Below are 13,320 nucleotides of genomic sequence, written 5' to 3' on the forward strand. Positions count from 1 at the left end.
CGGTTATTATAGAAACTCATTTATGAAAATCCACACATCTTGAAATCCTTGCAGCATAAAACAAATGAAATCCAAATGGGAATATTTCCTCTTCCGTTGCAATCAGTAGTTTGAGCTTTTGTAATCAGAAGGGATGTAACACAGATTTGTGTGTGTGTGTGTGTGTGTGTGTGTGTGTGTTTGTTTCCATGTGTGTATGACTGCAAAACAAAATTTTTATCGACTGTCTAGCTACATCGTCTCAACTCTTTTCATTTTTAGCTGCTCAAAGAGATTAACCGAACAAGCCGAGGCCTTCGCTTCCGGAGGCAAGCTGAGCCCAAAGCCTACATCGCTGCCTACTTCAAAGACCTTCCTACCGAGTTCACTCTGGGAGACACCAAGATCTATGGGGACTTTGAAAACAAGCAGCTCGCCAACGGCCAAGAGTACATCTTCTTTGTGCTTGCTGTCCTCGAGATCTCTGAAAATGTAAGTATATCCCTTTTTATGCTTTTTTCTTAGAAAACCTCTCTCTCTCTCTCATCCTTTGTTTCCTTCTCTTCTCTTAGACACCCCACTCCATAAAGGAATTAGTTCAGACAGGCGCAACAGTCGTCCCTCTGTCGATTTCCTTTTCATTTTCCCTCATGGTTAAAGTTGCATATTAAACGTCAAAGACCGAAATCAATTGCGTCTTGGCAGGGGGCACGTCCCTTGGCTGGATGTGTTACGTCAAGTCCGTTTGAGCCCTGATCCCTGAAAAAGTACAAGAACAGGGGGAAATAGGGGAAAATATGGGGGAAATTCCCCAGGAATAACTTGATAACGGGACTCCTCTTTAATTGCACACCTACGTGTGGACGCCATTATCTCCTCCACTGCAGCTAGGGTGTGTGTGTGTGTGTGTGTGTGTGTGTGTGTGTGTGTGTGTGTGAGAGAGAGAGAGAGAGAGAGAGAGAGAGAGAGAGAGAGAGAGAGAGAGAGAGAGAGAGAGAGAGAGAGAGAGAGAGAGAGAGAGAGAGACGAGAGAGACGAGAGAGACGAGAGAGACGAGAGAGACGAGAGAGACGAGAGAGACGAGAGAGACGAGAGAGACGAGAGAGACGAGAGAGACGAGAGAGACGAGAAGGAGAGAGACGAGAAGGAGAGTGTGGATCAAAGGAGAAAGGGGCATGATTAGCTGGCTAAATGCATCAGAATGATGGATTTGATGACCTGTGAGGTTTTAAGGGAGTCTGTCTTGGACTCCTCCAGTCTTGACTGCAGATCTAGGAGGATGATAATGGCTGGTGGGCGAGCGGACAAAATGGGGGGAAATCTTTAATTTGCCCACCACAGCACTGATTGGCTTTTTCTTTGCCCCAAAGCCCCCAGTCTTTATCTCGTTCCGCTCAGAACGGTGTAAATGTTCTCAATCACAAATGAGAGATGTTACGGATATTACGAACGTGCCCATATCATTTGGATAGTTGAATTTGTACATTTGCATTGACACAATACATTTGAATGGGCAAATCTTAGCCTACTCTGCACATACAGGTTGTCCTGATGTCTTTGTGAAAGTCAGACTGACCGAATATACATGTACTTGAAGAGGAAAAGTTGAAACCTGGACACTTTTGAACTTGCGGTGGCCTCACAGAAGGGCTGAGGTCTATTGATTGGAGCTCAGCTGTGAGGGTTGATAGATATGTGAGAGAGTGCATGTTGTTTTTCTACAAAGCTACACAGTCAGGAATAAGATATCACTTCAGGAACCTAGGAACAGAGTCTGAACTGGGACCACAGAATATGTTTTCAAAGTCATGGGAGGCAGTGAAATAGTGGCATTAGAGTCAGCCAAAAATATTTCCTATTGTTGCCTGGATACCTAACTACATTGTGGTGATAAAACAATTTCCCCTTCTCTACTCTACACTACCTGCATGTAGAATTACATTTACATTTACATTTACATTTACATTACATTTAAGTCATTTAGCAGACGCTCTTATCCAGAGCGACTTACAAATTGGTGCATTCACCTTATGATATCCAGTGGAACAACCACTTTACAATAGTGCATCTAACTCTTTTAAGGGGGGGGGGGGGGTTAGAAGGATTACTTTATCCTATCCTAGGTATTCCTTAAAGAGGTGGGGTTTCAGTTGTCTCCGGAAGGTGGTGATTGACTCCGCTGACCTGGCGTCGTGAGGGAGTTTGTTCCACCATTGGGGTGCCAGAGCAGCGAACAGTTTTGACTGGGCTGAGCGGGAACTGTACTTCCTCAGAGGTAGGGAGGCGAGCAGGCCAGAGGTGGATGAACGCAGTGCCCTTGTTTGGGTGTAGGGCCTGATCAGAGCCTGAAGGTACGGAGGTGCCGTTCCCCTCACAGCTCCATAGGCAAGCACCATGATCTTGTAGCGGATGCGAGCTTCAACTGGAAGCCAGTGGAGAGAGCGGAGGAGCGGGGTGACGTGAGAGAACTTGGGAAAGTTGAACACTAGACGGGCTGCGGCGTTCTGGATGAGTTGTAGGGGTTTAATGGCACAGGCAGGGAGCCCAGCCAACAGCGAGTTGCAGTAATCCAGACGGGAGATGACAAGTGCCTGGATTAGGACCTGCGCCGCTTCCTGCGTGAGGCAGGGTCGTACTCTGCGAATGTTGTAGAGCATGAACCTACAGGAACGGGTCACCGCCTTGATGTTAGTTGAGAACGACAGGGTGTTGTCCAGGATCACGCCAAGGTTCTTAGCACTCTGGGAGGAGGACACAATGGAGTTGTCAACCGTGATGGCGAGATCATGGAACGGGCAGTCCTTCCCCGGGAGGAAGAGCAGCTCCGTCTTGCCGAGGTTCAGCTTGAGGTGGTGATCCGTCATCCACACTGATATGTCTGCCAGACATGCAGAGATGCGATTCACCACCTGGTTATCAGAGGGGGGAAAGGAGAAGATTAATTGTGTGTCGTCTGCATAGCAATGATAGGAGAGACCATGTGAGGATATGACAGAGCCAAGTGACTTGGTGTATAGCGAGAATAGGAGAGGGCCTAGAACAGAGCCCTGGGGGACACCAGTGGTGAGAGCACGTGGTGCGGAGACAGATTCTCGCCACGCCACCTGGTAGGAGCGACCTGTCAGGTAGGACGCAATCCAAGCGTGGGCCGCGCCGGAGATGCCCAGCTCGGAGAGGGTGGAGAGGAGGATCTGATGGTTCACAGTATCAAAGGCAGCCGATAGGTCTAGAAGGATGAGAGCAGAGGAGAGAGAGTTAGCTTTAGCAGTGCGGAGCGCCTCCGTGACACAGAGAAGAGCAGTCTCAGTTGAATGACTAGTCTTGAAACCTGACTGATTTGGATCAAGAAGGTCATTCTGAGAGAGATAGCAGGAGAGCTGGCCAAGGACGGCACGTTCAAGAGTTTTGGAGAGAAAAGAAAGAAGGGATACTGGTCTGTAGTTGTTGACATCGGAGGGATCGAGTGTAGGTTTTTTCAGAAGGGGTGCAACTCTCGCTCTCTTGAAGACGGAAGGGACGTAGCCAGCGGTCAAGGATGAGTTGATGAGCGAGATGAGGTAAGGGAGAAGGTCTCCGGAAATGGTCTGGAGAAGAGAGGAGGGTATAGGGTCAAGCGGGCAGGTTGTTGGGCGGCCGGCCGTCACAAGACGCGAGATTTCATCTGGAGAGAGAGGGGAGAAAGAGGTCAAAGCACAGGGTAGGGCAGTGTGAGCAGAACCAGCGGTGTCGTTTGACTTAGCAAACGAGGATCGGATGTCGTCGACCTTCTTTTCAAAATGGTTGACGAAGTCATCAGCAGAGAGGGAGGAGGGGGGAGGAGGGGGAGGAGGATTCAGGAGGGAGGAGAAGGTGGCAAAGAGCTTCCTAGGGTTAGAGGCAGATGCTTGGAATTTAGAGTGGTAGAAATTGGCTTTAGCAGCAGAGACAGAAGAGGAGAATGTAGAGAGGAGGGAGTGAAAGGATGCCAGGTCCGCAGGGAGGCGAGTTTTCCTCCATTTCCGCTCGGCTGCCCGGAGCCCTGTTCTGTGAGCTCGCAATGAGTCGTCGAGCCACGGAGCAGGAGGGGAGGACCGAGCCGGCCTGGAGGATAGGGGACATAGAGAGTCAAAGGATGCAGAAAGGGAGGAGAGGAGGGTTGAGGAGGCAGAATCAGGAGATAGGTTGGAGAAGGTTTGAGCAGAGGGAAGAGATGATAGGATGGAAGAGGAGAGAGTAGCGGGGGAGAGAGAGCGAAGGTTGGGACGGCGCGATACCATCCGAGTAGGGGCAGTGTGGGAAGTGTTGGATGAGAGCGAGAGGGAAAAGGATACAAGGTAGTGGTCGGAGACTTGGAGGGGAGTTGCAATGAGATTAGTGGAAGAACAGCATCTAGTAAAGATGAGGTCAAGCGTATTGCCTGCCTTGTGAGTAGGGGGGGAAGGTGAGGGGGTGAGGTCAAAAGAGGAGAGGAGTGGAAAGAAGGAGGCAGAGAGGAATGAGTCAAAGGTAGACATGGGGAGGTTAAAGTCACCCAGAACTGTGAGAGGTGAGCCATCCTCAGGAAAGGAACTTATCAGGGCGTCAAGCTCATTGATGAACTCTCCAAGGGAACCTGGAGGGCGATAAATGATAAGGATGTTAAGCTTGAAAGGGCTGGTAACTGTGACAGCATGGAATTCAAAGGAGGCGATAGACAGATGGGTCAGGGGAGAAAGAGAGAATGTCCACTTGGGAGAGATGAGGATCCCAGTGCCACCACCCCGCTGACCAGAAGCTCTCGGGGTGTGCGAGAACACATGGGAACACGTGGGCAGACGAGGAGAGAGCAGTAGGAGCTCATCCAAGTAGAACTAGCCTATTGCGTGGTTATTAAATAAGTTATTCCACTAGTAGTTTATGTAAAGTGTAGCCTGAGAACCTCAATAAAATAACACAGCGATGACTAATACAACTCCCCTTCCTCTCCTTCCCAGACCATGTATGCCACCAGCCCCTACTCCGACCCTGTCGTGTCAGCTGACCTTGACCCCCAGCCAATCATTGACGAGGAGGAGGGACTTATCTGGGTGGTGGGCCCAGTGCTCGCTGTGGTCTTCATCATCTGCATCGTCATCGCCATCCTCCTGTACAAGAGGTAAGGACTAAAGAAAGTGAAGCACACGAGAGAGAGAGAGAGAGAGAGAGAGAGAGAGAGAGAGAGAGATGGAGAGAGAGAGAGAGAGAGAGAGAGAGAGAGAGACTTGCATCATCATAGTCAAACGAAGCACATTCAAATACACTGTCACAGAAACAGTCTACCTATCAGACAGACACACTCAATCACACACACAGTCACACATACACAGAAGAAATCATAGCAGCTCTTTGTCTGAACCTCCAGCGTAAGCTGACCGTTCGCCGCCACCGTCCATCAGTCAAGCGTAGAGGGGTAGCGCTCAGAGTATCTGCTGTGTGGCAGTGCATGCTGCTTTAGAACCGCACACATACACAAGAGAGCCAAGCTCCCGGCCTGTTTTGTGACCCCCGGTTGACCTGGTGCTTTAACAGGGACACATTTCTCTCGATCCTAGCTTCTCCCTCTTATATTTTTCACCTTGATTGAATGCTGCTTTGGGCCAAGTGAAGCAGTCTCCATAGCATCCACATTGAATGGCACTGTAAAGTGTATTAACGCATTACTGGGAGAATCAGCCTTGAGAGAAGTGAAGCCTGGGCTTATAGACAGTCTATCAATAGATATGTTTTTCACTCAACGCCAATCGAGAACATAAGTCCCCCTGAATGCATAGGTATTTGTTAAATATGTCACTATAATCGGAAGGCATTCAAACATCATTGTGTCCTATGGCTATTTACTTACTCTAGGCGTAGGTGACAATTTGATTGTCCTTCCATGTTGACTGTTTTGGTCGTTCAATGCCAGGGGCACCCGAGTAGAGCTTAGAGAGGCTGCTGCCTACATACAGACTTCAAATCGTTGGCCACTTAAATAAATGGATCACTAGACACTTTAATAATGCCACTTTAAGCATGTTTACATATCTTGCATTACTCATCCAATATGTATATACTGTATTTTATACCATCTATTGCATCTTGCCTATGCCGCTCGGTCATTGCTCATCCATATATTTATATGTATATATTCTTATTCCATACCTTTAGTTAGATTTGTGTGTTTTGGGTAGTTGTTGTGGAATTGTTAGATTACTTGTTAGATATTGCTGCAATTTTGGAACTAGAAGCACAAGCAATTCACTACACTCGCAATAACATCTGCTAACCATGTATATGTGACCAATAAAATTTGATTTGATTTGATAACTAACTGTCAGGTATGGAATCAACGTAGAGGGGTCCTCTGGTTTCTGTTTGCGCCTGGAAAGATTTACACAACATTTACCAAGTCAATGTCACCAGCGTGTTTACTAAGTCAATGTCACCAGCGAGTTTACTAAGTCAATGTCACCACCGTGTTTACAAAGTCAATGTCACCACCGTGTTTGCTAAGTTAATGTCACCACTGTCTTTACTAAGTCAATGTCACCACTGTCTTTACTAAGTCAATGTCACCATCGTGTTTACTAAGTCAATGTGTTTACTAAGTCAATGTCACCAGCGTGTTTACCAAGTCAATGTCACCACTGTGTTTACGAAGTCAATGTCACCACTGTCTTTACTAAGTCAATGTCACCAGCGTGTTTACTAAGTCAATGTCACCACCGTGTTTACCAAGTCAATGTCACCAGCGTGTTTACCAAGTCAATGTGTTTACTAAGTCAATGTCACCAGCTTGTTTTTTGAGTCAATGTCACCAGCGTGTCGGGACTTTCTGGAACATAACCAGGAAATGCTTCACTTGTTAAGATACATGTGTATGTAATATAATTGGTGCCCTGTGTGAGGAGCAAAGGACAACATGTTCATGTTGCTGTGTGTGTTGCGGCAGGGGGAAGGGATGAAATAATAGCCCCACAGCATTGCTGATTAACTGTATAAATCAGTCACAGCAAGATGCACACCTACATGCACACTTGGATACAGGTCACAAAATGGTTTATGTTCATCTGAGCTGAAAGTCAAGGTTCCCCATGTCCCAGACCCCATTATAGATCACAACGAACATAAGTGGCTTTTGTTACAACGTTAAGCTCCAATTTGATTATCTAATCTTTTTTTAATGTATTTTCTTAGAAACTCTATGCAAGCACATTATTTTGTATAATCAGTATTCAGTATTATCACAATTGTCCTGTGTTGTTTCCTTGATGTAGTTATTCTTTAGGATATACAGTAAACAGATACACAAGAGCCCTTCCATGCTCGAGTGACAAACAATCACCTGAAACTACTAAATAAATAATACATCTTTGGATTGCACCAGGGATGAGATTATATGATTTTAAAAGTACCCAAAGTGGCATAATTGAGCGTTGTGTCGGTAGTGAAGGGACACTAATATCGCATGCCAACCAACGTTGAGATGCGATTGTTGTCGCTCAGTTGTCTTTTTGTAGTTAGACACATGTTTATTCTTCTTAAACAGGAAATAGCGCATTACAGTATAAAATATAAGCGTCGTAGTTCAACTTCGGCCATGGGGCGTGATACTGTTGTCAGGATTATTAAGTCGTCATAGTTGTCGTGCCAGCTAACATCCTGTCATTCTTTCTTTTCCTTGCTTACGAATGGAGCAGCAAACCAGACAGGTAAGGGTGAAAGGATGTGATATGGCTGACAATACCACAACTATCCCCACCTCAACCCTTTTTTTGATCCCTTTGCAGACATTTCCCACCCTCTAGCTTGTTGGGCAGAGTTCAATCATTGCAGAAAGTGAGTTCCCCCACTGCTGTGCAATTCCAAAGCACTTTTAAAAGTCAGCTGTTTGCATTGATTGAATTCTGACCTACGTTCCAATTGATAGTATTTGAATCGACATCATATATTTGATCAGCCAGGACAGTTCATTTTCAAAAAATGTATGTGTGCTTTCCATTCTTCCATTACTCTCACCCTACATTACATAAAAAATAGTCATATTATTTCAAATTTGACGAAAACCCATATCACCATTTCAATGTTCCATTGACCAAACATGTCTAAATGTCCTGTCTGTCTCAATACAAAGGGTCAATTTCTTGATAAACACAACCCCTAGAAATCCTTATTTCTTAGATTTCTACTGAATTCAATGTCTCACCGCCTGTACGCAAGAAACAACTGACTTGCATGCCTTGAACAGAACCAACATGCATTACAATGCCAAGACTGCTCCCCCTCACTTTCTCCTTAATTCTCAAAATGCTAGTTGGCATGAACATTGAATGCCAATAATATATCACAAATAGATATATTTCTTCAACAGCATTACATCACAGCCAAATGTACTCACTGGCCGGGAAAGCACTATACTGTACCGGTACTGTAACACTTTAACAGCGTTTGCCCAGCTTTCTTACTCCCAAATCATTTCATTCCATTTTTTATTCAGCTTTCAATTTGATTAACCCTGTGTTTTTACCAAATGAGCCCTTGCATTGCTAGATGGCTATTAAATTGTAGGTACACTTTGCCGTACTCTTAAAATGTCATACATAGACTATTGTATGTGTTTAGATATCTGTTCAGATGTACCCATGCTATCATTTTCAGCCTTTTCTTTTCATGCCTGCATTCTCCACCAAATGTAGCAAATCATATGACTCATTCTGTATGGTCCCATCTACGTGTTTTCAGACGCATGCAACGATGACCTCACACGACCCATTTCATCCTTTGTTGTTGTTTTGGACCATTACACCATTGACACCCCCCCCCCCCCCCCCCAGGCTATTTACACAAGCCTCATTGCTTCCCATATAATGCAAAGGTCACAGGTTAGTGATTTTACTTAACCCTAATGAAGAGAGGTTGGAGGTCAGAGGTCAAATGATGATAAACTATTTTGAAAGGTCACTTCTAGTATAGTGCTAGTCCCCCTTGTACTCTGTACACCTCTCGTTAGACAGATCGAATGTCACCGTATTGAGTCTTTGGGCAGATCTCTTTGGCAAAGCTCTTTGTCAGAGACTGCACAGTTATATAAATAAGTGGTCAAAAGTATTATATCCCCGAAGTAGATGGATTATATTTAATTGATGAAATCTCCCAATGCCATGTAGGTTAATCTCAGAGATTGAGTGTATTTATGGCACCTCTCTATCCTCTCATAAGCATGATATGGAATTTATTAGACTGCATTCCCATTATCGGAATGAATTAAAGATGCACGAATGTTCTTTACCGGGCTTTAACTTCATGCTTCTTGAAATGTGAATCTGATCAACTTGTATGAACATTAAGATATATGTCCACTAAGAGTAGCATTCATCCCCATGTATACAAAACATAACACAATCTGGCGGATTAAAGGAGGACGCAAACTATGCTGGAACCCATCAGATGTAATTCATCAAGACATTGTATATGGAAAATGTATATATTTTATTAGTGTCATTTCATTTAGGGAAATATCTTCAAAAGGGATGAAAATGCACCCCAAAAAACGATAGAACACAAAACATTTTTTTTTTAAGTATTCATGTTTTAAATGTTTTATCCCCACAGGAAAAGGGCAGAATCCGAAGCTAGAAAAGGAAGTCTGCCCAACAGTAAGGAGATTCCATCTCATAACCCCACCGACCCTGTGGAGCTCCGACGCATGAACTTCCAAACGCCTGGTAAGGGAATTTTGTGATAGCAATCATAAATCACACAAACCACTGCAAAGCTTCCTAGATCCATAATCACTCAATGATTTAAGAAATTACGGACATCTTAGTCAAATTAAGATGGCTTTATATTTAGATGGCTGTAGTTACTTATCTTCACCTGACTTAGTAAGTGAAGCAGCAGAATTAATGTAATATATCAAATCTGGTTTGTTATCATTGGGAAAATGTGTGAATGTCTCCTCTCTGCGATGTGCTTGCTCATGCGTGACCTCTTTAAAAGTCAACACCTAAATGCTAAACCAACACTTCTCACGGAGTTCCCATGACTACAACATTCAGGGGAGGTCATTGTTCAAAGTGTGGCCGGACATGATGGAAAATGGACAGGTGGTGGGGAAAAGATACACAGGGTCAAAACTGATTAACTCCTCCCAGGAGATAGAGAGAGAGAGCAAAGAGAGGTGCTGAAGACAGCAGTGCAAGGCTAATACTTTCATGGCAGTTACCATCATCCTTGTCTTCACGGGTCACCTACAGATGTAGGATATTTATTTGAGACAGTTTGCTATAGCATGAAAATGATCCTGTAGCAACAGCAAATGTGAATTATTATGTGGGGTTGATACATTTTTCATTATGGCAAATCAATACTGACATTTTAAAGTGGAAATCTTTTTTAACATTGTATACATTACACGTTTACTGCTGTGAAGGAAAATTCTCAGCAACAAAAGAGTGATCAAATTAAGATCCTACATCTGTAGGTCGTTGCAGCCTTTGCCAAGCTAACACTAGTCTCAAAGTGACAGTGTAGCATGTTGGAAGTCACAGGTAGCTGAAACTATGACAGTGTCACAGTGCCATGTTACATCCTGTACATGAGGCAGTGGACGGTGGAGAGTGGGCCAGTGACAAGTTGTGAACACAAATGTCCCCTCCCTTTTGACCTTCGAGGTGAACAGAGGTGAACAGCGTTTATGCCTGAGCTGTCTGGTTATGTGACTCCTTTTTGTTGCCGAGGGGGAAAAGATGGCTGTCACAGTCCATTTGTCCCTTGGATAGCCAATGCATTTTCAATTTTTTTGAGTGAAGAGACACGCTCAACTTGGTACTGGAGTTCTTCTGGCAGCGAGAGTAGTGGGACAGGTGTTCGGGGACTGCCAATAATGTAATATCAAAGCCACATTTTTCAGGTCAGCTCGTATGAAAAGGGAATAAAATATCCCAGCCGCAGGCAGATTTTTTTTGAAAGATTATGCATATTTATGAAACCCCTACTCTCAATGACGTTATATTCATTACTGGAAATGTCAAACTTGGCAAAGGGGGCGTTTTTTCCCCTCTCAGTTTTCACTTTGAGAAGGGGACCTCAGAGGGATCTAAACCACCATACTTTCCCTATTTCCGGAATCCTCTACAGCCATCTTGATTAGCCACGCACACCATTCTCATTTTCCAAAGAGCCTCTAAAAGTGGCTCTCGACTTGCTCGAGCGATCCAAACATCTTTGTCTCCCTCTTTTAGAACTTCTTCTCCAATGCTGATTGGTGCTACATTAGATTGTTTCTCTTCCCTCCCTCCCTCCCTCGCCCCCTCCCCCTTTTCCTCGCTCTCACCTCGCTGCTCCTCAATGCGTATTTCCATCTTGAGGATGCTTGATGTGTGCATGGCGCCACGCGGCAAGTGGTAGTTCCATTGTCAACCGGCGGCTGAAAATGGGTCTTGAGTGGTAGGGGCCGATAGAAACACCCTCTTGGAGAAATAGAGCGAGTGAGTGCGGGAGAAAAGAGGCCCCGCTTTTTCGCTTTTTCCATTAGCTAATGCCCACTTGTGTTATCAGTGTAGATGAAAAGACCACTGACTTGCCCTTGCAGACACTTGTCTCAGGCGGAAGAGTGGGAAAAATGTCACTGTGTTCCGGCTATTATGAAACCTCTGCTATCTGGGACTGGGTGACAGCACTTTGTGTGGCGCCGTCGTCACAAACCCCCCCACCCGGTGGCCGAAAGGTGTCCTTAGTCAACGTTTCGGAAGCTATGTTTAAGCCTGGACATACATAGTGACTTCGGTCAACCCCACACAACCCCCCTTCTCTGCTCTCTTCTCTGTTCTCTCACATACCTTCGCCACAAGCAACTTATACAGAATACATTGGTAGCCTGTGTGCTAACACTATTTATAATGTCAGTTCTACCTTGTCAAAGTAAAGTCCACCAAATTTTTTTTATGCAAGGTGAAACTTCCTGCCTGCAGACTTTGTAGGATATCTGATGGTCAGAATGGATCTCATTATGATAGGATTGTGCGATCGCTTGACTCAGTTCTTCAATGTCTCTGAATTGTTTCCCGGCTCTGTTTTGTTGAGTGTTTTCATGTCCTTTCCACCGATTTACACATGGTGGCGTAGGCTAGCTTCTAGCATGTCAATGTGTGCGTTACTAACAGATCTATGTGACATTTAGATGATACAGTGTATAATTCTAGTTTCCGTCAGTCACCTTCCCAAACGGTTTCTACCCCTAAAACAAAAGATTCATCACATTTCTACGATCGTCTAAGACTTTTTATTTATACCGCCATTTCCTCCGCAGGTTCAGGTGACTCCGGTTACCCCAGTAACCTCCATTTGTCAAGTTAGTTGGTCTTGTTTATGCATTCACCACATTCTTTCTTTCTCTCTTTTGTTTTGTTCCGTTTTTTTCCCTTCATCCCCCTCTCCTCCTCCTTTCTACGTAAACTTGTAGTTAATCTCACCCCTATCTAATCCACACGTTACTTATTGCCATGTCATCCATCGCAGGAGGCGGAGTTAAGAAATTACACCCCCTAGTAACATGTCATCACTCAAAGCAGACAACATCTTGGCCTAACTTCGTGATTTGTTTGTTTGTGGTTTGGTTTGTTTGTTTGTTTGTGAGTATGTCTTCCGTCATGCTAACTCCCACCGGCCGCTTCGGTGTGAATAACATTCTTCTCTCACAGTAGGAAGTGTTACAGGAAGTGAAGTCTGTTCGATGACTTCTCATTGACTTCCTTTCCTGTCCATATCTTCCTATGAGCATGCCACTGCTTTGAGTGAAAAAATTGCCTAACAACGATCCACTTCTCCATCCCCCTGTTACACACATGCTGCTTTTATAATGATTCACTAGTTGTAACCGTGGTATCGACCTCTCTCCCCTGGAGACTGACCTCTCGTCTGTTTGATTGACAGGCATGGCCAGCCACCCACCGATCCCCATCCTGGACCTAGCTGATCATCTGGAGCGCTTGAAAGCCAACGACAACCTAAAGTTTTCGCAGGAATATGAGGTAAACATGAGGCTTGTTTCTTATCTGTTTGCATATTAGGGTCAGATTGGAGGTGTTATCGGAGAAGGATTCATGATTTCGATTAATTAAAATGCCATCTATCATTCAGAACAAAAGGTTGGTATATTAAAACCTCTTATGGCTGAGACGGGCTAAGATCCCGTTAACGGGATCGATTTGACAACAAGCCAGTGAAAGTGCAGGGCGCCAAATTCAAACAACAGAAATCTCATAATTAAAATTCCTCAAACATAGAAGTATTTTACACCATTTTAAAGATAAACTTGTTGTCAAACCACCACAGTCTCCGATTTCAAAAAGGCTTTACAACGAA

The 13,320-nt window shown here is 44.7% G+C and overlaps 1 protein-coding gene across 50 annotated transcripts in view; it reads left to right on the forward strand.

Annotated features, from left to right (window-relative positions):
• LOC129835195 (receptor-type tyrosine-protein phosphatase delta-like) overlaps positions 1-13,320 on the forward strand; it is a 678,254-nt gene that overhangs the window by 614,330 nt on the left and 50,604 nt on the right. For 17 of the 50 annotated variants that reach the window (XM_055900635.1, XM_055900637.1, XM_055900636.1 and 14 more), the window contains 7 exons: positions 262-471; positions 4,932-5,092; positions 7,653-7,667; positions 8,327-8,380; positions 9,568-9,680; positions 12,266-12,307; positions 12,889-12,986. In XM_055900635.1, the coding sequence (XP_055756610.1) occupies positions 262-471; positions 4,932-5,092; positions 7,653-7,667; positions 8,327-8,380; positions 9,568-9,680; positions 12,266-12,307; positions 12,889-12,986 (693 nt within the window). The remainder of the gene's footprint in view (positions 1-261; positions 472-4,931; positions 5,093-7,652; positions 7,668-8,326; positions 8,381-9,567; positions 9,681-12,265; positions 12,308-12,888; positions 12,987-13,320) is intronic. The other 33 variants (XM_055900662.1, XM_055900666.1, XM_055900664.1 and 30 more) reach the window with 8 other exon arrangements.

The sequence above is a fragment of the Salvelinus fontinalis genome, chromosome 36 (assembly GCF_029448725.1).
Source record: "Salvelinus fontinalis isolate EN_2023a chromosome 36, ASM2944872v1, whole genome shotgun sequence".
Classification (NCBI taxonomy): domain Eukaryota; kingdom Metazoa; phylum Chordata; class Actinopteri; order Salmoniformes; family Salmonidae; genus Salvelinus; species Salvelinus fontinalis.